General features: G+C 41.0%; 3 protein-coding genes across 10 annotated transcripts; 1 reads left to right on the top strand and 2 right to left on the bottom strand.

Moving 5' to 3' along the window:
- Positions 1 to 603: 603 nt before the first annotated feature.
- Positions 604 to 6,704, bottom strand: LOC110978288 (mitochondrial inner membrane protein Mpv17-like). 4 transcript variants are annotated; one of them, XM_022233173.2, is made up of 8 exons: positions 6,577 to 6,704; positions 5,132 to 5,315; positions 4,253 to 4,368; positions 3,159 to 3,251; positions 2,925 to 3,020; positions 2,305 to 2,337; positions 1,820 to 1,872; positions 604 to 1,531 (listed from the first exon to the last, which is right to left on the bottom strand). In XM_022233173.2, exons 2-8 carry the CDS (start codon positions 5,202 to 5,204, stop codon positions 1,423 to 1,425), a joined length of 573 nt encoding a protein of 190 aa, XP_022088865.2. In that variant the 5' UTR covers positions 5,205 to 5,315; positions 6,577 to 6,704; the 3' UTR covers positions 604 to 1,422. The 4 variants fall into 4 exon arrangements, with proteins under 4 accessions (XP_022088865.2, XP_022088866.2, XP_022088864.2 ...); XM_022233174.2 differs by lacking the exon at positions 6,577 to 6,704 and adding an exon at positions 6,393 to 6,525; XM_022233172.2 differs by lacking the exon at positions 6,577 to 6,704 and adding an exon at positions 6,198 to 6,336.
- A 60-nt stretch (positions 6,705 to 6,764) lies between these two features.
- Positions 6,765 to 17,028, top strand: fbxw2 (F-box and WD repeat domain containing 2). Of its 2 annotated transcripts, none has more exons than XM_022233160.2 (7): positions 6,765 to 6,905; positions 11,490 to 12,089; positions 12,234 to 12,428; positions 12,846 to 12,979; positions 13,129 to 13,215; positions 13,636 to 13,814; positions 14,632 to 17,028. In XM_022233160.2, exons 2-7 carry the CDS (start codon positions 11,585 to 11,587, stop codon positions 14,936 to 14,938), a joined length of 1,407 nt encoding a protein of 468 aa, XP_022088852.2. In that variant the 5' UTR covers positions 6,765 to 6,905; positions 11,490 to 11,584; the 3' UTR covers positions 14,939 to 17,028. The 2 variants fall into 2 exon arrangements, with proteins under 2 accessions (XP_022088852.2, XP_086988121.1); XM_087131995.1 differs by having other exon boundaries at positions 6,766 to 6,928.
- Positions 15,377 to 22,936, bottom strand: LOC110978287 (uncharacterized). Of its 4 annotated transcripts, none has more exons than XM_087132010.1 (9): positions 22,856 to 22,936; positions 22,098 to 22,316; positions 20,969 to 21,116; positions 20,511 to 20,583; positions 20,304 to 20,397; positions 19,822 to 19,940; positions 19,450 to 19,640; positions 19,148 to 19,224; positions 15,377 to 17,622 (listed from the first exon to the last, which is right to left on the bottom strand). In XM_087132010.1, exons 1-9 carry the CDS (start codon positions 22,856 to 22,858, stop codon positions 17,374 to 17,376), a joined length of 1,173 nt encoding a protein of 390 aa, XP_086988136.1. In that variant the 5' UTR covers positions 22,859 to 22,936; the 3' UTR covers positions 15,377 to 17,373. The 4 variants fall into 4 exon arrangements, with proteins under 4 accessions (XP_086988136.1, XP_086988152.1, XP_086988142.1 ...); XM_087132026.1 differs by having other exon boundaries at positions 22,098 to 22,311; XM_087132016.1 differs by having other exon boundaries at positions 22,098 to 22,929.
- Positions 22,937 to 22,966: the final 30 nt, after the last annotated feature.

Here is a 22,966-nt window from a genome sequence, read left to right as displayed (position 1 = left end):
ACCACATGCGCAAGCGCCGCTTACTTCTGACGTTCCGCGTGGGCATTGACGTATCGATACCAGGGGGGGGGGGGAACCACACATTTTGGTGATTTTTTTTCCTCCCAGATACTTATGTAGTCTTAAAAATGACTTTCAATAAAACGCCCTCCTTAACTGCAGTTATCCACTTTGCTGCAAAATCACAGAAATTCACACGCAACTTGCCAACTTACATGCTATAAAATGGGGTTGCGCACGCGTCCTTTCTATGCTACACAAGGCTACAGCCTCAAGAGAAAAATCCGCTTTTTAAAAGCTGCACTTTGTGTTGCTTTAGAGGATAAAAATGGCTAAAAATTGTACTAGAATATAGGTCGCCCCAACCGTAAATTCATTTCTACGTCCAGTTGGATGAGCCGATCAGTACGGTAATTGTCAATGTCACCCAGGGAGGGGTGCCAGTCAGCTTGTCCGGTGCCTAAAAGGCAAGACGAGAAGCTAGCCGTACATTTTCCAAGAAAAGGCCTGAAATGAGGGTTTTGCCTGAAAACTTGCATCCCTGGTGAGTTAAAAATAGGCACCACACAGTAGGCAAAATGGGTATTCCAAAAGACACTAAAATATGAGCAGCAATGCAAGGACTAGTTTCTAGGACCGAAAAAACCTCATGACGTGACAAAATTTGTTATCATCCTTAAACTGTTTGTTTGTGATTTTGCAAATTAGGGTTCTTAGTCATGCTATGGGAAAACTACTTGACAGTGATTTAGTTCACTTTTTAGTAATCCCGCAGGGGCACACAACTATTTTGGTGTTAAGGTTTTAGTTTTTTATAAGGCTAGATGTTTGGTAAGACTTGAAGGTTTTCATGGTGACAGAAATAACTCCCCGGTTCTTCTCTCAGAACCACACATACTCAAAACATTGATACATTGTGCAACCGCAATCATTTCACTCGTCTAGGTTTGATGTTATATTTAAACTAAGTCTTTTTTTGTCTATATTGTGCGATTTTGCTATTTCTGTAAGCACAATACACGGTATTATACTGTTCCAACACTATAGGCAGCTGTGTTGAACTCTAAAGAGGTAAAATACAAGTACATTATTTTTCTCAGAAGGAGCAATTTAATAGTGACAACAAATATAAATTGATGATGAAAGTGAGGTAAAAGCAGAATGTTAGTTTGACTCCTGAATTAACACTTATTTTACCAGTTTATTTCCCATGCTTAAAACATTTATGAGATTAAGCAAACTATTTCTTCAAAAGTTACTAGGATAGTACCACGAACATAATAAATAAGATCAATACTGTATCAAGTACTGCTCACAATGCATTTATATGCCTGAAAATTTTTTCTCAGTCTGAAAACCTTCCAAATAAATCCCATTTAAGCACATTGGAGGGATAGTGGTAACAGCCCAATCAGCACGCAATCAGGTTTCAGGTGCGATCGTCTCTCTTTTGTCTGATCCTCGTCCTTTATTTGCCATCCAGCTTAGGTAAATATTCCAAAACAGAGCCACAAAGTTGGCAGTTAGGACTCTAAATACAAGGAAACAAAAATGTGATGTCATCATTACATGAAATTTCGCACCAGGAAGTAAATTTGACCTTCAAATATAGATGTTTCCTAATCACCGGCTTGGTCTGAAGTGTTAAGTCCAATCACTGCTTCAAATATGTGCCAAATAAGGCTACAGGAAACATAAAAAATATACACTTAGCTTGCAAAGCTTCTTGTATCAGCCCTTCTTCAATATGCATACTAAGCAAATACATGTTTTTTCCCATGTTGAATATGTATGACATGAGAAATCAAGAAGCACCCACCTGTGCTGCAGTGGGACAAAGTAAAAATTGATGACTTGAGCAGCGGGCCAAATCTGGAAGCAAAAAAAAATTTCCAAAAGGATGATATTGAGGAAAATGGAATGTGGAACGTCAGCTTTCAAAGATCTATAATGCCAAATCAAGAATTTTATACAAACTTCTCCTATCAAGGAAAGAATAAATGACGAAAGCAACCCAAAAGAATATGACTGAATCTTTTCTTGAGTATTCCAGCATGTAGGCACATACTGGGGCACTGGCATTTGTGAACTGCAAGTTATTCTTGGTGTTGGCAGATCAGATACAACCAAAACACCATGCTGACTAATGGTTTGATTAAAATTGAGGCACCATTCCACAAGATAAACATCCAGTTCTCCACTTTCCAAATTTAAATTTCATCAGTTTATTTACCCTAGTTGTTCTCAGAAACATTACTTACAAGTTGCTGTCAACATTCCCAAACCACAGGATAGAATCCTTACCTTGTAATTTGTAATCAATGTCGGCTTCATGTTCTACAAGAGAAAAGAAAATTTATTAGATTATTCACAAAAAAGAAACGAAGAGATGAAATTTAGCTAATTATTGTTTATTTGGTCGATAAACGACACAAGTACAGTGAAAAGCAATTACCTGTGAAAAGGATACTAAAACTGGAAAACGAAAAGTAGCCAAAATGGAGAAAAAAGCATGACTAGACAAAGTGAAGGACTGAAGGAAGCGAGAGTCATGGGCTGAAGTTGGAGGGGAAAAGGAGATGAGGGCAGAAGAAAGAATGAAAAGTTTGACAAAAGAGAGGAGAAAGGAGAACAGAAAAGGACAATAAACATTCCAAGCCGGCCAGGGCAAGCAAACACTTACTTTAACACTGCAGTCCTAAAGTCTGCTTCCCAGACTCGAAATGTCAACACTTAAATTAAAATGATTTCAATTAAAATATAAATAAGAACAAAATTCAGAAGCTAAATAATAATCGAGGCAATGTCCTATAAACTTCTGTGTTAATGCTAGCCAAAGTCAACTTCATTGATGGAGCCATGGTCTGAGGTGTCTTTAACATACAGACCTTACAATATTCTCAACTCAAAACACATCAACATACCTGCTTCAGTTTGTCTACCACGTCTGCAGGGGACAGGCCAGAAGTAAGCCCTATCGCAGAGTAAAACAACGTCAAGAATATGGGTGGCATCACCATCTGCAAAGAATGAGAAGATAGATGAAACATATAATCTAATTTTCCATTATTAAAAATTTATTTATGATTTTACCAATCATCCAGTTGTGTGGAGAGAAACTGACAGGACTCACAGATGTTTAAAATGTGTTTGTTTACCTGATCAACTGCAACACTCTTCAGTGCTTTGATTACACCTGTGCCCTTTATCACCTTGTCTAGAGTTCTGTACCAGGCGAATAACAGTGGACCCTGAGGATAAGGAAAACAGAGAAAAAATCAGGCTAGGTTATAAACAGTCATGGTTGATATTGGCCATTCTTAGAAAAGAAATTCTCTCATCCTTCCGTACTTCTCCTTCATTTGTTGGTCAGAGATCACTGGCTCCAGTGGTTATGTCCAGCTACTTTATAGTCGCCTCTAACAGACCTGCCAACCTTGCCTTACTCCTTCCTGAGGTCAGGCATTACCACAAAATAGATTAGAAGGTATTTAAATGAGCCTTCAGTTCATTTCAATTTTCAATCTATTCTGTGGTCATGCCTGACCTCAGAAAGGAGTACGGCATGTTGGCAGGTCTGCTAAAGAAAACAACTTCCACCTCAATGTGTATTTGCAATAAAGATAGTGTCCATTCAGCTTTGGAAGAACTTGACCAATCAGAGGCATAGTTGTTCTATGCCACAATTTAAAACTTGGTGTATGTAAAATTCAAGAATTGTGGTGGCTAGGTACCAAACTCTTCACCGGACATTTTAAACCTCTGAACAGATTTGGGGAAAACGTGAATAATAAAACAAAGTTACAAACACGTGAAAAAACGTAAAGTCTCCAGTGCTTGTTGGATGATGAAGTAACATGGCCTCCTTCCTCCATGGTTGGATACAACAGTACAGATGAACATTAGTTCTTACAACATATCAACCAGACTTGGAGCATGGTTAGCGGCAGGGTTCGTCTGGGAAATCTTGCAACATTTTCCTGTCCATTCCTGCCAAGGTTAAAAACTGCCTGTCCGGTCCTTTTCCCGGATAATTTTAGAAATGGACATCCCTTGGTGCCATCTTTGCCTTTATTTGCCTTGAATTCCACTATAATTAGTGTTTTGGAAAGAAATGTGAAGGGTTGACCACCAGTATAAGGATTTAGGTAAAAAAATGGCCTTTGTAAATTTTAAAACAAGCAAAAACTGCCCGTCCAAGTAGCTAGATGAGACACTTGTTAGGGGTAGGCTAAAGCGTTCTCTCACGTACACCAATGACGAGTCCAAAGGAGGCCTGTCTGACGGTGCGAATGACATCATGTTTCTTGAGCCCCGCCTTCTCAATGGCCTGCTGGCAGATGGCATCACCAAGGCCCATCAAAAGACCTGTCAGCACCAATTACAGCAAATGGACATTAACATGGCTTGCTGTCCAGGCCAACCCATTAAATTGTCACTTGAACACAAAGACACACCTCTCCATGCCTAAACACAACATTCAACAACGACAATTTGATGGAGCATGGAGGCAGGAAAAACAACGAAAGTAAAGAACAAAATCGGACAGACTTCCATTTACGAACGCCTCTTGACACCCTGTGCACAAACCCTATAAGACAGGTCTGGGGTATGTAATGGCGGTCATAACCAAGAATTGGTTCAGTTGTTTCTCTTTGGTTAATTGTTTTTAGGTTTTAGGGTTTGAGTACTACATAAACACAGATAATTCTTACCCAAGGAAAAGCTCTGAAGACTTACAACTGAATCAGTTCTTAGTTATGACCGCCAAAACGCACCCCTGAAAGCTTCCAAGTTTTGTGAGTGACTACACTGTACATGCACGTACCTTTCACTGATCAATTTGACTTTTTATGACATTTTATGTATTTCAGATGGATGATAGTTATAGGTCCTTGTAGGGAAAAATGAGTGGCATTCATAGCCTTCATTCCAATAAATCAACAAGTAAGCCTACAGGCAGGAACATGACGAAGGCAGGTTTTGTTTGAAAATACACCCCTCAAATCACTGGTTATGTGGGTACGAGGTGGAAATCTCCATGAGAACAGTGTAACATTTTGATCATGCAGGGTGGTGGGATATCCTGCGGTTGGCCATCACATTTTTGGGGGGGTCTTTCACAACTTACATGTGTTGGCAGCCTGGGCTTTAAAAGGGTGTGCCTGAAGAAACCTTGTGTATGCCTTCCACAACCTCAACATCTCATGAATATGTAACTGAGGATGGGGTAGAGATTGGAAGTACTTCTGCCAGTCCAGCCCAGGGTAACTCAATGACTCCGGTATAAAACATCTAGGCAATCTCGGCAGTCCCTGCACAGGGCACAACCAAACCCATCAAACATGCCGGACTAAACTGCTGAAAGTGAGGAATGCTGGTCAACTCATACGCCAACCAACTCGTATGCTGACCAACTCGTACACCAAATTGCACCGTTAGTAAAACGTGTGTTGTTGTGTTTCCCTTGCCCTCAGTGAATCTGCCTTGTATAATTTCCATTTTCTGACTACAAATTTGTGAATTTCAATTATAAATCTTGATGCTATTCTTTAAAAATGGATTAGTTTTTTAATTTGTAGTTCTGAAAAGAATAATTTTTAATGTTCTCTGGTCATTTGACTCCAGAGTTCAGACTAATGCCACCTTTCCACATCTACCTTTTTTGGGTGCATTGCATACACAATGTGTTCAGGCTTTCCACTTTTATGGACACAAAAATCGAGTCCATCAACATAACAGATGTGCGCATTGTGTTTGGCCGTCAAAACTGCCTCAGGAGCAATCTTGATGGATACGCAAGGCTTGGCACAAATTTTGACGCGCAAACGGTAAGGCGCCTTTGAACCAACAGCGCATCACATTGTGGCACACGAGTTGAACAGCATACATGTAGAGTTGGTCGGCACACGAGTTGGTCAACGTAGGAGTTGGTCAGTGTACCAGTTGACCTATCCTCATATGGGTTGCTCAATGTACAATACAGGGGATTCACAAAAGTGCACCTCCAAGAGGTTGCGACGCATTGGCCAGTCACAACTTGCAAAATCTGTCGACCTTTCCAAACACACGCTGGGTCGATTTTGTGCATTGTGGTTGGCATTGTAAACTCTTAGAGGTGCACTATTGTGAAATACCTGTATTTCCCATGGTATTGTATGCTACGATTAAGCCTTCAGGCAACTTTCCATATGTACTTTTTTGGGTGCGTTGCGTACGTCATGTACGTGATGCATTCATGCGTTTCACCTTCACAGACACAAACATTGACTCCATTGACCATTCACATAACACGCATGTGCATTGCATTCGGCCATCAAAATCGCCCCGCGAGCAATTTTGACGGATATGCAACGCTTGGTGCAGGTGCTGACACACACACGGAAAGGCACCTTTAACCTGCTCCCAACATCCGAACATGCCCAAGCAAACTGACAAAGGACAATGCACAGAGCTCACAGTACAATACTAAAGCCTAGCATTAAAGTTACGGGTGATGCAAGGATAGTGTTGTGGTTATTAAGACACATAATCACGGAAGGATTTTAACAAGAGTTTCAACTAAAACGTACGGACCTACGGGACATTGCTGTGATGCCACATGGGCCCAGTTAACTTTTCACCGCATTACACACACGACCAAGGCATGTTGCATGGCTCAGTTTGTTCTAACAAAACGAAGTAGCGCCCTCAGTTGTCGATGGAAATCGAGGCAATATACACACCTTCTACCTAGACGACAAGCCTTAATGAAGTACATAACGACGAGCTGGCAACCCATCTAAATTATTGAACTTTGTTCTTGCGGAAGCCTGCTTTCGATGTCCAGCCTGCCTGCATTACAGGTAGGCGCAGCCAACCTATGTACGTGCAGAGCAGTGGAACGAACACGGAATCCTGTACATGTAAGTGGGACAAGCCCATTATTGTAAGTATTACTTAGCTTAATTTAAGGCCCACTACTACTGATAGGGCCTAGTAAGTTACTGCTAGTTGTGTCTATGCAAAAATTCAGACATTAATGCCAACCAAAAGGACTTCTCGTCAAAAGAAGCAAGCTTTTCAACATTTTCAAATGCATCGAACATGTTGAACTTGAAATACTACGAGGCCTACCAGGCTAGTGACCAGCCCCCTGTACTGCCACTGGTGACAGTGCACACCATCACCTGACCATCACAATTAACTGTGCACCACACGAACATGCCAAGCAATGACGCATGATGCCAGGAGTGCGAAATGATATTTTACAGACATGACAAACATTGTCCTGTACTACTGTCATACCTGTCGACCATGTTGATGTGGTTGAACATTATAAAATCTGAGCTCAAAGTCACGACACTGACAGTCAAGTAGGCCTGCATGTATCTTGGTGCTGAGATTGACCAGTCACTTAGTGGCAAAACGATGACTGCCATACCAAAGTGATAAGTAAAGTTAACAACTGCAGACTGAATTTTTTGTACATGGTAAACATGGTAAAATACTTTGACTACCCCGTTAAAAACACTGGTTCAGTGTCACTATGATTAATAATACAACCCCCAGAACGGGGTCCAACGTCCGCTCCGCTTGTGTGGGAGAGGAGCGGATGCCGGACCCCACCTCTGGAGGTGAATTAGTACTGCTCATCATTCTGGTATGATAGTTTGACTAAACAGACCAAAGCTAAATTACAGACATCCCAATTTCCCAAAACAAATTGATAAGATTTGTTCTTAATCTTTAGCCTAGGACTCACCTACTGTCACCCTGACTCTAGCTGCCTAGAGTAGAGGTGGATCATTACAAACAAGTTGGTTAGCTTCCTATACAGATCAGATGTGATCAACTGAAGTTGTGCGATATATTTCGTATCATGATTGCTATGGCTCCAACCATGCCCAGTTATGCTAGTTAGCGTCAACAAGCATCAACACACAGCATCACAAAGCGTCAACAACTTGAAAATACCCTCTACAGATTTAAAATGGGTTTGTTATTTTTTCGAGACTCTAACACTTCCCACTGTATAAGAGAAACACCAAATTTGCTTCCAGTTTCTCGCAGGAAAACAAAATTTGTTCGTGATGTACATGTATGGGGGCTGCCATCTTTCTTTCCTCTGCCATCTGTGCGAAAACAAGATGGCGGCTGGTCGGACTGCACAAACAGGCCCGACTTTGTCACTCAAATTTCAACACTCAAAAATGATTTCAGATGGATATAATACATTGAATTTGATATGTACATGTAGGATCCTAATTAACATTTTATACAGAAAACTTAGCATAAATATGCTTGACTAACTTGTTGCTGCTTTGTTGACGCTAAATAGCATGACTCGCCATGCCAGCTAACCTATCAGATTTTTTTCAGTTGACACTTACGACTTACTTTTCCAACACTTGCTCAAATTACTGGTCTCTTGTTGTACCTCATCATCAACATTACAGTCAACACTCATTCCAAGTTACCGGAGCAAAACTATGGAATAAACTTCCGTGTTATGTTGGCAATACCAACCTACCTTCATGACCATTGCATCAAGAAGGCTGTCAAAATGTATCAGTTTGATGAACTGCAACTGCAGGAGAATACTCTCTTTGTCGTTGGCTGACGTGGTTGTTCGCCGTTATCAATGTCTTTTGTATGGTTATTTCTTTTTGTCCTGTCTTGTGTACTGTATTTTATTGTATCAAAATTTCATGTGCAATGAGAATTGTAGCTTTTTTAATTCAAAATAATTTTAGTTTTGATATACATTGTCCTTAAGAGTACTTTAATTACCGTGAGTTTTGAAAATTGTTTTTTGTTTACTTATTTATATGCCATATCCATTTTTTTTTTACTTCTCTTGGAGGATCACAATGGAAATAAGCTATTTTTAGCTTTTTTGTGCTATCCTTGGTAGTGCCCTGGATTTGGTATATGTAGTTCTTTTTATTTTGTTTGAGTTAATTCAGTTGTTTGTGTATGATCATTTGTAATCTGTTTGGGATTTGTCAAAGAAAACAAATAAACAAACAAACATTAGTCATGTTAGTATGAAAAGTAGCACATGACTGGTAAGACATTACATATGTGTACGGTATGTGTCCCTGTTATTTAGTGCAATCTTGAATCTTATACGAACATGGCAGCCGACTCCATTTCATGTCTGGAGTTGATTTGCCTTTAAATGATATCCATTAGGATAATAAACTCAGGACTCCAGAGTACAATAAATTTGCACAACAGTAAAAATGTTTACTGAGCAGTGCCTTGCTCAGCCTCAAACAATATCAGGTACTAGGGAGGCCCTCTTCTTGAAACCAAAATCTACCTCTGTGAACCTTTTTTGGCTATTTTACTGTACTAAGGGTCGTCGTGGTCATAATGCTAGGCCCAGTCTCTGACGTAAATTACTGGTGATGCACATACCATTTATTAAATCAAATTTTCCCATCAGAGCCATTGTCTTTTATAGATACATAAAGGTGTAGTTGTTGAAAAGTTATAGATGTAACAATGGTTTTTAGACCATGAGACTGACCAGTTTTGGAAAAATCAGAGTTTTAGTGACCCATCTCTTGTTTTCCATCCCACGACGATCGCTCTGTACTTTACACTTTGTGTGCATCAGACTGCTCATGCAGATGCAGCTGACCAAGCTAAGTTGGTTTGACCATTTTTCGGAGAGCGAGGATTGAATCTCGTTCTCATCGTACGACCACCCTTGCTGAATAACTGGATTGATACTGGCAGGAAGTGCTACAAGCGCTGTGCTGTGTGGCTGGGAAAGGTAAAATAAAATTCCATCCCCCCACCCCCGAAAATGGTTGAACCGCCTCAGGGAATGGTTGAACTGAGATGTGGAGCTTGCTCATCCATTGGCCCTCTGCATGAGCAGTGTGCTGCACACAAGGGGAGTCAGGTTGGTGCAGTCACTCTTTCCTCGGCCTTCCACCGCTGCAACCTGGGTTTGAATCCCCCCTACGTGTACATCATGTGGATTGGGTTTTCGGTCCCTACCTGATTCCTCATGTTTTCCCTGGAATCTTTTTCTGGGGTTTTCGTCCCACCTCTAAAACTGAATATTTCTTTTTGGTCTTCGTAATTGTCATTTCATCCTGTAATTGGCACTAAATGTGCTGTTGGATGAACAGATCTGTAAATAAATAAAGTGTACGGCACGGCCACATTGGATGGAAAACAAGAGATTCGTCATTAAAAACTCAGATTTTTCCAAAACTGGTCAGTCTCATGGTCTAAAAACCATTGTTACATCTATAACATTTTCAAATCCAAAAATCCTGGTCCAAAAAACCACTTTTATAAAATTTTCAAGAGCTATACATGTAGAGTATGTGCTTCATGACACGGCTCATCATAAATAGGTAATTCCAGAAATTAGGGGTCCAAAAGTGTGACATTTTGTGTCCCTGTTACATCTGACCTTTGTTAGTTGACATAGAAATATCACCAGAATTGATTTCAAACAACTACTATTTGTTTGGCAGGTAATTTGCATAAATTTATCATTCTTGGAAATTAGAAAATGTGTTCTGAGTTAACAAAATCATTTGTCAGGGATTCAAAACAGAACCCGTTACCACCATGTGTACAGTAAAATGGCTAAAAGACACACAGAGGGGCTTATTAGGTTCCAGCAGTAGCAAAGGCCAGTCTACATGTACATGGTCTACACAGCCTTGTACTCAAATACTAGATTACATGTACCTGCTTTGAGGTAGTCCAGTAGACTGGCCCCGAGTAGTATGGGGCTAGTAAGACTTGTTGTAGGATGTAATTTGAAAGAAGGATAATGATTGGGCCTAGGATCAAAGATGTCTCCATCAGACTATGCATAGGGCAAGGAAATACTTTACCAATCTGAACTCAGCTGTCAGCTCAGACTCAGCTGCATCTACCCATGCTTTGCTAGCCTAGGGCTTCCCCGGGTTACCCCAGCTATATCTTGACCATGTTCTGGCTGTTGGTTGTCATGGAGTGCCCCCAAACTTAGGAATTGCAAAGATTTTATGTCATACACTTATGCCGTGGGTATTGTGTATTGAAGTTCCTTTTCTCTGTGCATAGGCGATGAGCCTAACTAATGTCCCTTCTTATATACTTGGTCACTAGGTCCTTATTTTTCCCATTTACTGTAAAAACCAACCGTACGTCCAAGTTGCTGCTGAACTTAGGGACCTGGTGACTACATGTACATGTATAGAGTGACAGACATGACAGGTGTTAAGCCTTCAGTTACAATGTATGTCCAGTATACATGTAGGTTATTTACAGTTGTCGCTTTTATAGTTGGACATAAATATGATGAAGCATAAATGGAACTACATGAATAAATGTGATAATTTAAAAATTACAATGTCAAACTAAAATTCAAATGACAAGAAAGCCTCCCACGGTTAGTCAGGTCCACGTTTTTCTGAATTGCCTGATTTAGTGGGCTTGATGGACATGGTTGAAAACTAGGCTAATTTGTTGTTGTTTGCATATGCCAGGAGAATGGAAATCTTTGAACCAAAACTACAAGACGTGCAACAACTGGACGTAAGCTGTAGATTTCTGTGTTCCGAGTAGAGACAATACAGCAACAATGGACTTGGACAAGTTTAACGTTTGGCAAGACCAGCTGGTTAAGACATTTAAGGATGAGTTGGATGATGAGCAGCGATGTGCCACCTTGGACCGTCTGATCTCTTCCTGCGGGGCAAAGCAGCTTGGTCACCTCTCCACCAAGCTGGAGGGACTGGTCAAGCGGGACTTCCTTCACCTGCTCCCGGTTGAGCTGGGCAACTACCTCCTGGCCTGGCTGGACGCCGAGACACTCTGTCGCTGCTGCCTGGTCAACCGGCACTGGAACAAGATGGTGAACAGCTGCGCCGCGGCCTGGCAGAATGCCTGCTGCCGGCTGGGACTGAACCCCGCCGAACAGGAGCGATACTTTGACCAGAACGGGGTGGACTGGAAAGCTGCATACAGGGACTTTGCATTACGCCTCAGGCAGCTGAAGGAAGGGTGTGCATTTGACAGTTTGACCTTGCAGGGCCACAGTGCCAGGGTTTATGCCCTCCATTATCGGGATGGTAAACTGGCTTCAGGTATCTAACGCTTCTCATTCAAGTCCACAAATCGAAATCTCAAAAGAGTAAATACAGCAGATTAAAAATGCAGATAACACGTCCAATTCAAACCTCATGGATTGTGTAATATTAGTCAAATTTCCCCTTTCTTTTCATCTGCAGGTTCGGATGATCTTACCGTCCGACTGTGGGAAGTTACCACGGGCCAGTGCCTCAAGGTGCTCCAGACACACACCTGCGCCGACATCAAGTTTGACGATAATAAACTCATCACGGCGTCCTTTGACAACACCATTGCATGCTGGGACTGGGAGGAGGGAACCAGGCTTCAGCGGTTCTCTGGCCATTGTGGCGCAGGTATGTACATTTATACACTGCAACAGAAAACAAAAACAAACATACTATTAAGCCACAGCTTTTCCATAGAAAAATCCGACTGTGTGTTTTAACAGCATAGTAGAAAGGTTGTACTTGCCATTGTCATACCTCTGTCTTAAATACTGTTTCTCATTGGCTCAGAACGATCACATGACAGGATGACATAACTGTTTATCACCCTCACTGCTAGACATCACATCAGCCAGCATTGTATGATATCACATGCACGCATGCATGCAACCCTGCAGTGTGCAGGATAATGAAAAACATCAAGACGGAGATATGACAAAACAGTTGTTGACTGCTGCGACATATGATATGACATTTTAAATACCATTAGGTACGCATAGCCGAAGCATCATCTTCACCTCCTTATCCTTTCTTCTCCCGATGCAGTTTTCAGCGTTGACTACAGCGACCAGTTGGATCTGTTGGTCAGTGGTTCGGCCGATGCCACAGTCAAGTTGTGGTGTCTGAGTGACGGAGCTCTCCTCAACACTTTGCATGGACACAATGACTGGGTCACTCAAGTATGATATCTTGCTGTTATTTTGAAAAGTTGACACTATTTCATTTAAAGGTGACACTTGAAATGTAAGCAGCCTGATTTTTGTATCTGTCCCCTGTGGTATAAAAAACCAATGACATTGATTACGGACCTTGAATGTTTTTTCATAAGGTGATTTTACGTGAGGCCTGCATAGAATCTGACACATTCTCTTCTGGTGAGCCAGTACTACTGACCATGGACAAGAATGAAATAAAGGTATGCAACAAAAGGTGCTTGGGTACCAGACAGCTAACTTTTCAGCCAGCCTTACCCTTCGTAGTCCTAAATGCGGTTAAAACCAGGAGTGGTTAAAAGCTGTTGTGTATAGTTGGATTTAAAATACTAAGTACCTGCGCAGTGCCAAGGCTGATTTTCTTCCAGTACACAATTTCTGGTTTCCATCCGTTGCATTTAGTGGAGCTTGCATTCCATCAGTATTCGACTTTGTTGGAAATGTTTTTTCACTTGAATCGCTGAGAAACAGAAAATCCATGAAAATAGAGACAAGTTGCACTTTAGGTATAAAGAAAGAGCATGTCATTTTCATACAAAACACAGACAAGCACATCAGCACAAAACATTTCCTTTGTAACATATTAACATAAAACTCAGCAATGCTGACGTGTTTTTCCGCAGGTTTGGAGTCTTAAGCACAGTGCTGAGTCGCAGTGCGTCAAGACTCTCACCTCGCCCAGCAACACCACTCTCCACTCTCAGACGTTTCTGCCCCGCCTGCAGTTGGATGGCACCCACATTGCCTGTGCCTCCGACATCGGCATCATAGTCTGGAGATTCCAGAATTTTGAATTAAAAAAGTGAGTTGTTGATCTCTCAACCGACTCTTTGGCCCGGAGGAGCAAAGTAGAATTTCATGATGTTTGAGCCCCCCCTGCACGAAAAATGTTGTCATTCTGGATTAGCCCTTGTGTATAGGAAAGCATCTGGTGGCACATTCTTTGTAATTAAAGGGTCATGCATTGAATATATTTGGACTTGCTGTTAATGCATCTTTGTACCTTCTGCCACTGCATGAAAGCTGTTTGGAATCCTTTTGGAGTTAAGTTCATTTTTCTAAACAGAAAAAATTGTCTGAGCTCTTGACAAGTGATGAGGGCACTGTTGCTTGTTCAAATTTTGATTCACAAATTTACTCTTTGAAAACATTTCTCAATGTTGCTTGGTGGCTTATCACCTTATACTTACACAACAGTAAATTGCCAAAGAAAAATAAGAATTGACGATAGCAAACTATGAAAACTTCCTGTCAGTTTTTTAATCACAAATCAATGTGACATTGAAGTTCAGTGCCAGAGATGATGACAAGGTTTTACTCCTGAATATAACCGAAAAGGCTCCAAAATGCAGAAGATGATGGCAAAACAAAAACTAAAAATTAGGTTAATTGAATCACAAATGTGCCATTTCAAGGGTTTTAGTAAAATAATTCTATGGTCCCTTCAATTTGTCAAAAGGCATGAAGCCCCATTACAAGGAATAATGGCTTGGCTTCACCACCCTCAGTCCTGCAAAATCCTCCCAAAGCTCCTGGTGAATTTTGAGGAATCTGTGAAGTTTGGACAAAAAACCAATTTGGAATTCCTTTTTGCCACTTTGCTCTCCTTCAACTTCCAGGCTGATCCCCTACACCGACTCCAGCAACCTTATTTTGCTGGGTCTTGGCACATCTTTCACCCTTCTACTGGACCATCAGTACCTACGGCTCCTCAACACCCAAACCCACGAGGCTGTGTCATCTTGGCGCCTCCCAGCTTATCGGCGATCCAAGAGGGGCTCCAACTTTGTGGCTGGGGCAGTGCGCTGGCTGGACGGCCTGGGGCTGGAAGCGGAGGTGGGGCTGGTGTTTGCAACCAGCATGTCTGACCACAGCTTGCATGTGGTGCGCTGGCGTCAGAGGGCGGCGTGCAAGCAGGACAGGTGACAGTGCATCATCAGAGCAACGGAGAGACGAAAGCCCTCGGCCCCGTGAATAGGGTTGCCTGTTGCCAGAGAAACCAACATCACTTCAGTTTTTTTTTTGAGATTGCTGCAAACTGTATTTGATGTGGCCGTGCCAGCCTGATCAAGACAGGCGAGATAGATGCTGGATGAGTTAGAAGTATGTGGCTTATTTTACAGTGCAACTCTTTGACAACTTACCGTAGAGAGTTAAGCCACTCAGCGTGAAACTAGCCGTTCAGTCAGAACTTCAAGTGGATACTTTCAAAACGTGCTTCAGAGCCAAGGCTGGGAAAATAATTTATGGTACAGTTCCGTAAGATGTGCTAAACCTCAGAAAATCCCCCTCATGTCTGAAATGCTATTTGCCAAGTTATGTAACATGTTAAAAAATAAGAACAACATATTTAACCACTCCAAATTTCCCAGGGTACCAATATTTATTCAAATTAACTTTCAAGCATGTGACATACTTTTTAAAAGATGTGCTGCTTTACGCAGTCAACCGAACTTTTCTTCAGATCACCAGATTTCCTCATTTTTAACTTTGTCAGGCGAGAGTTTCTTTAAGTTGGTGCTCGGATTTACCAATCTTCCCGATTCAGAACTGGAAAAAAAATCTCGGATCTGCCAACCAACCACAAATTTTTTTTCCTTGTGGAAAGTGTATAGTTTGTATTCTTCCCTCCAACTTGAAGGCCCTTATTTGCTTTTTTGAGACCATAGGAAATGATTTTTTTTCTGTCCTCCAATGCTTAAAAAAATCCAAGCATCAACTTAAAAAAATGCTCCCTTCACTCTACAAACAAAAATGTACACCCGTTCGGCGTAGTTGGGAAGTCCCATTTGACTTAAAGGAATATCCTTATATCCAGATTCATTGTCTCAAAGTACAGACAGTATGCCATCTGTAAAACTGTTTAGACTGGGAATAGGCATTGCTCAACTCCATGGGCACTCAGTTATGAATTCGACTCTAACCAAGTGACTCTTGAAATTTCGCAGCATCATTGTAGCTTTGGTGTGGTTAGGATTAATGTTTTTTTCATACTGAGCTATCAATCTGTCAGGTTTCATCAAGACTACAGTGTACTTGCTTTTGCACAAAGACACATTGTAATTGCCCATTTTTAATGCTCCTGGAGTAGGAGATTGCGAGTTCACAAATTATTTTCTCAGTTTTCTTGAGAATTTAGAGTCATGTGGAAGTACTGATGGATCTTTTTCTGTTTTTCAAGAAGACACTGCTTTTTAAAAAAATTTAATGGAACTGTACATTTGAAATCACAAAGTAACACATGTGTACTTTTTCTGAAATTTGTGGAAATGAATAGTTTCTGGTGCTTCCAGTTTGCTGCAATGTCGGGGTCTTAGCCACTATATGTACGTTATTCCTTTGATGCCTTGCTGTGTACATGTACATGCATGCTGCTATTTTACCAGTAACTTCAACGTACACTACATACCGGTCCTATCTGAACAAGCAACATTGATCAAGTTTGTCCAATAATTTAATTGTTTAAAATCAGCTTATTTAAGCTATTCTTATAAAACCTGAATATAGCAAATTGTGAATCTAGAATATAGTACCACTTGTTGCACAAAGAAAACAACATCCGGCCACACAGTAGCCCTTTCCATCCAAAATCTATCAAAATAGCCAACACAAGACGTTTTAACATGATTTGGTTCTATATAACTGTGCCAATAACAACTTCCAACTGGGGCTCAGTGCTCCGACTTTGATAGAGACAATGCGCCACTTTACAATATGCTTTTTAAGATGATTCTGTTGGTATTCATCATACCAACATTTTCACTTCTCAAGTGAAATTTTCAGTCTTGTCAAGATCCCTTACGACCAGCGCAAGAGCTGGAACTAATGCATTCCTTTGTCACTGTTCACGCTGTTTTTACTAGTCACTGATATTGTGATGGCGTCAACTAACAAGACTGGAACCTTTCCTCTGAATACAACAGAGCTGGTTTTCTTGAAGATAAACTTAGAGCCAGGAGTTAAGCTTAAAAGTTTAAATAAACTTTATAAAAATCAACCATAATGTGACAAGCCAACATGATCCTGTGACCATTTTAACAGTGCATTTTATTTCAGTACTGCTAAGCTGTTTGATTATTAACAAAGGATTAAAGCTTCATTCAGCTTACATATAAACGTATTTGCACTGATGAATTACACTGAAATTGTCAAGTCTGGCTTGACTTGTAACCAAATAAGATGTTGCAAATTCAAAACATTTCATGTTGCTGATTGGAGTAGTGGACATAACAACTGCTACTAACACACTGTATGAAAGGATACGTAACTGTGGATGAACTTAAAATACAATCACGAGGGCTGTACCATTCATTTCATCCAATCACAACGCTTGTACCATTCTGACCCCCAACATCCTTCAATCAGATATGCTGTACCAGGTCATATCCCAGGAGCGTCTCCGATATGACATCGCATAGGGACAAAAGCTTGAACGGAGCGTGCTCGGCGATGGTACGGGCGTGCGGTATCGAGTCTGTGATCCAGAAATGTTCAAATTTGACGCTGCTAGCTGCTGCCTCTGCTGTGGTGAAGGCCCTCCACGAGTTTTGAGGAAAAACGGCATGGGTGACAAATGCACTGACAGAGGCTGCACCTTTCTCTAATAAAGCCTGGGGAAAAACGAAATATCTGCATTAGAACAGAATACAATATTTTAATTTGTTCAACCAATGAAAAGCTACAAAACATTGACATCGGTAATTGACTTGTTCTTCCAGCTCTCTGAAGGAAAATAAACATAAATACAAATAATGTTAAAACAAATACTACTAAAGCTGTACTAATTTTAAAATGTAAACAAAAATACACGCATAAAGACAAGACCAATTATACACACAACCTGCACAAGGAAAAAACTCTTAAAACGCTGACTACCGTAAATATTCTTAAGACGGCAGTTGGATGGTAGGAATGAAAACTAATCTGACATTTATGAATTTAATGTTAGATCAGTGTATAACACTTGTCATCTTCAAGCAAAGTTCATCCTTTATATTCATGTACATGCTGCTTGGTTGAGTATGGTAATACAGTAAACTCCGGCTAAGTTGGCACTCTCGGGACTCAAGAAATTATGATGACTTACGCGAACGCCGACTTGTGCTGTAAGGCGTCATTTTGCCGACTTACACGTACACATGTATTGCCTATGTACATTATGATTCCTTGCACTAATTCAATGGCTTTGATTTACCCTGGTTTATTTCTAATGTACCTCCATGGTCAATCCCAGCAAATTCGTTCTTGATTATTATCCTCACAGGCTGCAAATTCTATAATTGACCATGTGCCCCTAAGGACGAAGCAAGGACGGCATATCACATCACGACTCGACAGTGCAGTACGTACGTGATACAGTTACGGTACAGAAGACATAAACTCATCCGCACACACATTGGTTAAGTTCGTTCCATAAAGTGACCCCCAAAATGGACAGAGTGCATGCATCTAGCACTAGAGGGGTTACTGGTATTGATGTACTCGTGCTGGCCGATTATCAACCACGGCCTGTGCTGCTAATAAACAGACATCAGTCAAGCAGTGTTGGACTTGTCACTTGACACTTCTTGGCAACCATGGCGAAGGAAACTGATACCGAAGCGTGATTCTTTTAAATGCCGACTTACACAAAGGAATTTTTGTGGTTTTGTGGAAAAGGGACCAAGAAAAACATGCCAACTTATACGAAATGACGACTTATAAATGCCGACTTAGAAATGAAACTTTCCATGCAAATGCATTACAGACGATCGGGATTTTACCAAAAGGCTGACTTAAGATGATATGACGAGTTACGCGATGCCGACTTAGTCAGAGTTTACTGTATATTTGAGTCAATTACAAGACTCGCAAGTCCATCAAAAGTCATCTTGTCCTAAGCCATAGTGTGAATACTGTGAAAAACAATATGGCCTGAGGTTGGATTCAAAGTCTGGCTTCAATAATTCACAATAGTGCGCCACCAACAGTTTGCAACGTGTTGACCAATCATAACGCGCGAAATTTGTCGACCCTTTCCAAACACGCACAGGGTCGACAAATTTCGCGCATTGCGATTGGCCAACGCGTGGCAAACTCTTTGTGGCGCACTATTGTGAAACGGCCGTATTCGCTGAAAGAGAAATACTCCCTCACCCTGGCACAGTTCATGAGTGTTCCTCCACTCTGCACCAAGTCATCAATGATGATTATATGCTGGTCCTTTGCTTCACCTGCATACCAAACATACAGGCAGGATGAGCTAAGAATATCAAATGTGTTGAGTGGAATGTGAACCCCAGACCACTGAAAGCATGTTTACGTGCAATGATGGTAAAATGTGAGGTGAAAGTGCATCCGTGACTCAATTGCAATTGTAGTGAGGCAAGAGAGCACCCTCTGACGAGCACGCATGAGCCAATGAGTACCGAATACCGATGCCAGCACAGGTTTGATACCTTCTTTGATGGTGACAACCCGTTTGTCACCGTTGCGCACTTTGATGCAGGTGATAAGTGGAAAGTCCTCAAACATGCCGTGGAAGCGTTTGTGGGCCCCCTCATCAGGGAAGGCAATAGCGAGATTGAACTTGACATCATGTGGGAGTTTCAGCATCTCACGGTGCAGCAACGGAATGGCAGATTCTAGCCTGACAACAGATGAAAAATGAAGATGTGATGCATAATGTAATACATAATGCAATAACATCTCTTTCTCCCTACAAGCCAAAAGGCTGAGGTTACAAGTTGTGACAATTTGATACGGCATTAACAGTGCAGTTCATTTAGCCTCTGTCTGAACTCAGAATGAGACAAGGGAGCATGGGCTACCTTGGTATGATAGTGTCGGAGAAGTAGAAGCGTTCCTGCAAGGCATGGATGTCGAAGATTACAATTTGGGCAGGACCATGGGCGGTGCTGGGAATAGACGACAACATCATGGCAAGAACCTACCAACACAGGCAAAAATGAAAAAAGAGTTTTGACAACTTGGCCTTCCCTTTGTTGCAATACTGTCTTGGTGGAGAGGGCTAGTCAGGTATATTGCCTTGAGGTGCTACCTTAGCTGTATTGCCTTGAGGTGCTACCTTAGCTGTTGTCAGGTATATTGCCTTGAGGTGCTACCTTAGCTGTTGTTAGGTATATTGCCTTGAGGTGCTACCTTAGCTGTTGTCAGGTATATTGCCTTGAGGTGCTACCTTAGTTGTTGTCAGGTATATTGCCTTGAGGTGACTACCTTAGCTGTTGTCAGGTATATTGCCTTGAGGTGACTACCTTAGCTGTTGTCAGGTATATTGCCTTGAGGTGACTACCTTAGCTGTTGCGACTTGGCCTTCCGTATCCACCCTCTCCATGGTTCCAGTGGGGAAATACGGAAGGATGAACTTGAAAGATCTAACAAGATACCTGCAGCAATCAGAGAAAGGGATTGGATTCCTGCTGAGATCAGCTGATTAAGAAATGAGGGGTGTAAGAAGGCAAAGCTGTGTCTAACAGTCAACTGTCAACTATACATGTACCTTGGCATGGTGTAGAGGAGAGACAGTTGCTCAAACACCACCTCTGGCGAGTGGAAACTACCGAGAAAGATCACTGGAAAGAATACAGTGGAAAAAAGACTTTAATGAAGAATCTTGGTTGAACATTGTTTATCTGAGTTTAAGAGCAGAATTGATGTTTTTGAGGGGAACATTCCTCAGAAACAGCTCCCCAAAAAATGAAAGTAAATGAACTTTGGTGGGTTGTTCACACAGCTAAGATAACAGTACGTGTACAGCTCACCGAAATGTGCATAAAGTGAAAATCAGCTGGGAACCAGTGATAAGCAATAGCCATCTCATAGTGTCTTAGGTGGTTAACCAGTTCCTGCGTAGCAAATCTGGTTTTTGCTCTAAGCACAATTCTGTACTTTGCACTACCGTGAGAACAGCTTCTCCATGTCCTCTGAGATTGTAACCTGAACAATGATTTAAATTACCATCTCTTCCAGCACACTGCTTGACATTGTCGATAAACAAGTTGGGCCATCCATCTTTGAAGCTATCCCAGAGAATGCCATTTTTCTGAAACTCTACTGGCTGAAGACGCATCTGCACATGTGTCAGATTCTCCTCGCTAAGAGGGTGCTAGAAAAGGGAACAAAGTGTTAGGGTTGAGCAGGTTTGCATGAAATACACATTGATACAGATCCCCTAAACCCCAAAACATTTTGAATTAAAATTAAGAGGTGGCATAAAAGTAATTTGATTAAAATCACATCCTGGCAATTAACCTCCTTCAATTTTATCTGAGCTTGGGTGAAAAACACAAAGTATACACTTAAATGTTCCTGCAGACATTTCTGAGATCAGTACAGGTGCCAAGGGTAAAGTACCGTTTTGATTCGTAGGAATCTGTTAACCAAAAACTCAACTTATTGGACCAGGAATTGAAAAAAACATGCCGTCATCTTCACATACATGTACCTACTTCACATGCCATTATGAAGTATATATTTTTATTTGTAGAAATAAACGGTAGATGTCAATACACTGATACTTCGTCACGTTAACTTAGAAGTTGACACTTCAATTGAAGTGAAATTAAATCATGATAATAAATTCTCTACATGTAATTCACGCAATGCATCCCAAAATCTGATTTTAATCAAAACAAGTGGCTTGAATGGAATAAAAAAATTTTGCAAAAAAAATTTGTGCAACACATGTGAAACCCACACATGTACTTCTTATCAATAGCTCACAGAATGGGATTTGCCATTCAAAATGTGCCAAACCTGGAAAAAAAAATCTGTTGAAATTTTTTTTTCAGAATTGCACGTTTATCCTATTTAAATAAAATTTACATGTACATTTGTTGATTTTAATCAGTGTGTAATAAAAATTATTTGATTTAAATTACAATTAAACGGGTGATTTCTGGTGATTTAAATCAGCCACCCCTGTCAAAAGTATAAACTGAAAAACAAAACAAAAATCGAAAACTAGTATGAAATCTTTAATTTCAAACATTTTTAACAAGGTGAAATTATTTTGCATGATAAAAAATGAGTACCAGTAACCAGAAACTACACTTTGTTTACTTGGCAAGACGTCAGTGACACCAACCGAGTCAAGCGTTTGCGACTGTGATCCCGGATTTGGGGTGAAACAAGTCAAGGAAAGCGACTCGCGGGAACATTTTGCTGCGATGGCTGACGCCAAGTCCTCCATGGATGGATGACAGAAGAGAAGAGCTGGGAACCGAGACAACCTCTTGGCATCCATCTTTATTCTCTTTGGATTGCGGGGCTTGGAGTAAGAATCTGTTAACAGACTCAAACTATTCTAAGACAAGATTTAAACATCATATAACCATGGTATACAGCAACAATGTCAATATGAACATTTTAGGGCGTGCATGTCTTCCTTCCGTCCTCCAGGCTAGGACTAGTTGTAGTACTTGGAGGACTAACTAAATTTGAAGGTCCATAATGAAATTTCTTTTGCAGCTGGGCCTATAGTAGTATCATGATCATAGATGCACAGTTTGCAACTTGAGTGGAAAGGGATTCCAGAATTTTAAAATCCTAATTTTACTCAGATATGCAGAACATCAGTTTCGGCATGTATTTCAATAGCTCCGTGGTTTTGGTGGTGAATGCATCACCGTGTACATGATGGAGGGATATAACATACAGTACATGTACATCTCCCGTGCATGATCTTAGCTTAATTATTCCAGCCTAGATTTGAACTAGCCTAGATAATGAACTTGTAAGGGAATAAAAATAAAGCTCTGACGTTAGCATGTGTTACAAAAGCACAGTGCGAATCCAGACGTTTTGAAATTATGGTACCAAGCCAAGTTTAATGGCCTATACTACCATTCATTGAAATTCGGGCCTGAGCCAGGGGCCGCCTACTTCATCAGCACTGCTGCTACCAAAGAATGTACTCACTATATGCGATATGCGCGCGAGCGCTCGAGCATGCGA

The sequence above is a fragment of the Acanthaster planci genome, linkage group LG02 (genome assembly GCF_054643075.1).
Source record: "Acanthaster planci isolate LZ-2023a linkage group LG02, COTS_SCS, whole genome shotgun sequence".
Taxonomy (NCBI): domain Eukaryota; kingdom Metazoa; phylum Echinodermata; class Asteroidea; order Valvatida; family Acanthasteridae; genus Acanthaster; species Acanthaster planci.
This window is presented reverse-complemented; position numbering and strand designations above follow the sequence as displayed.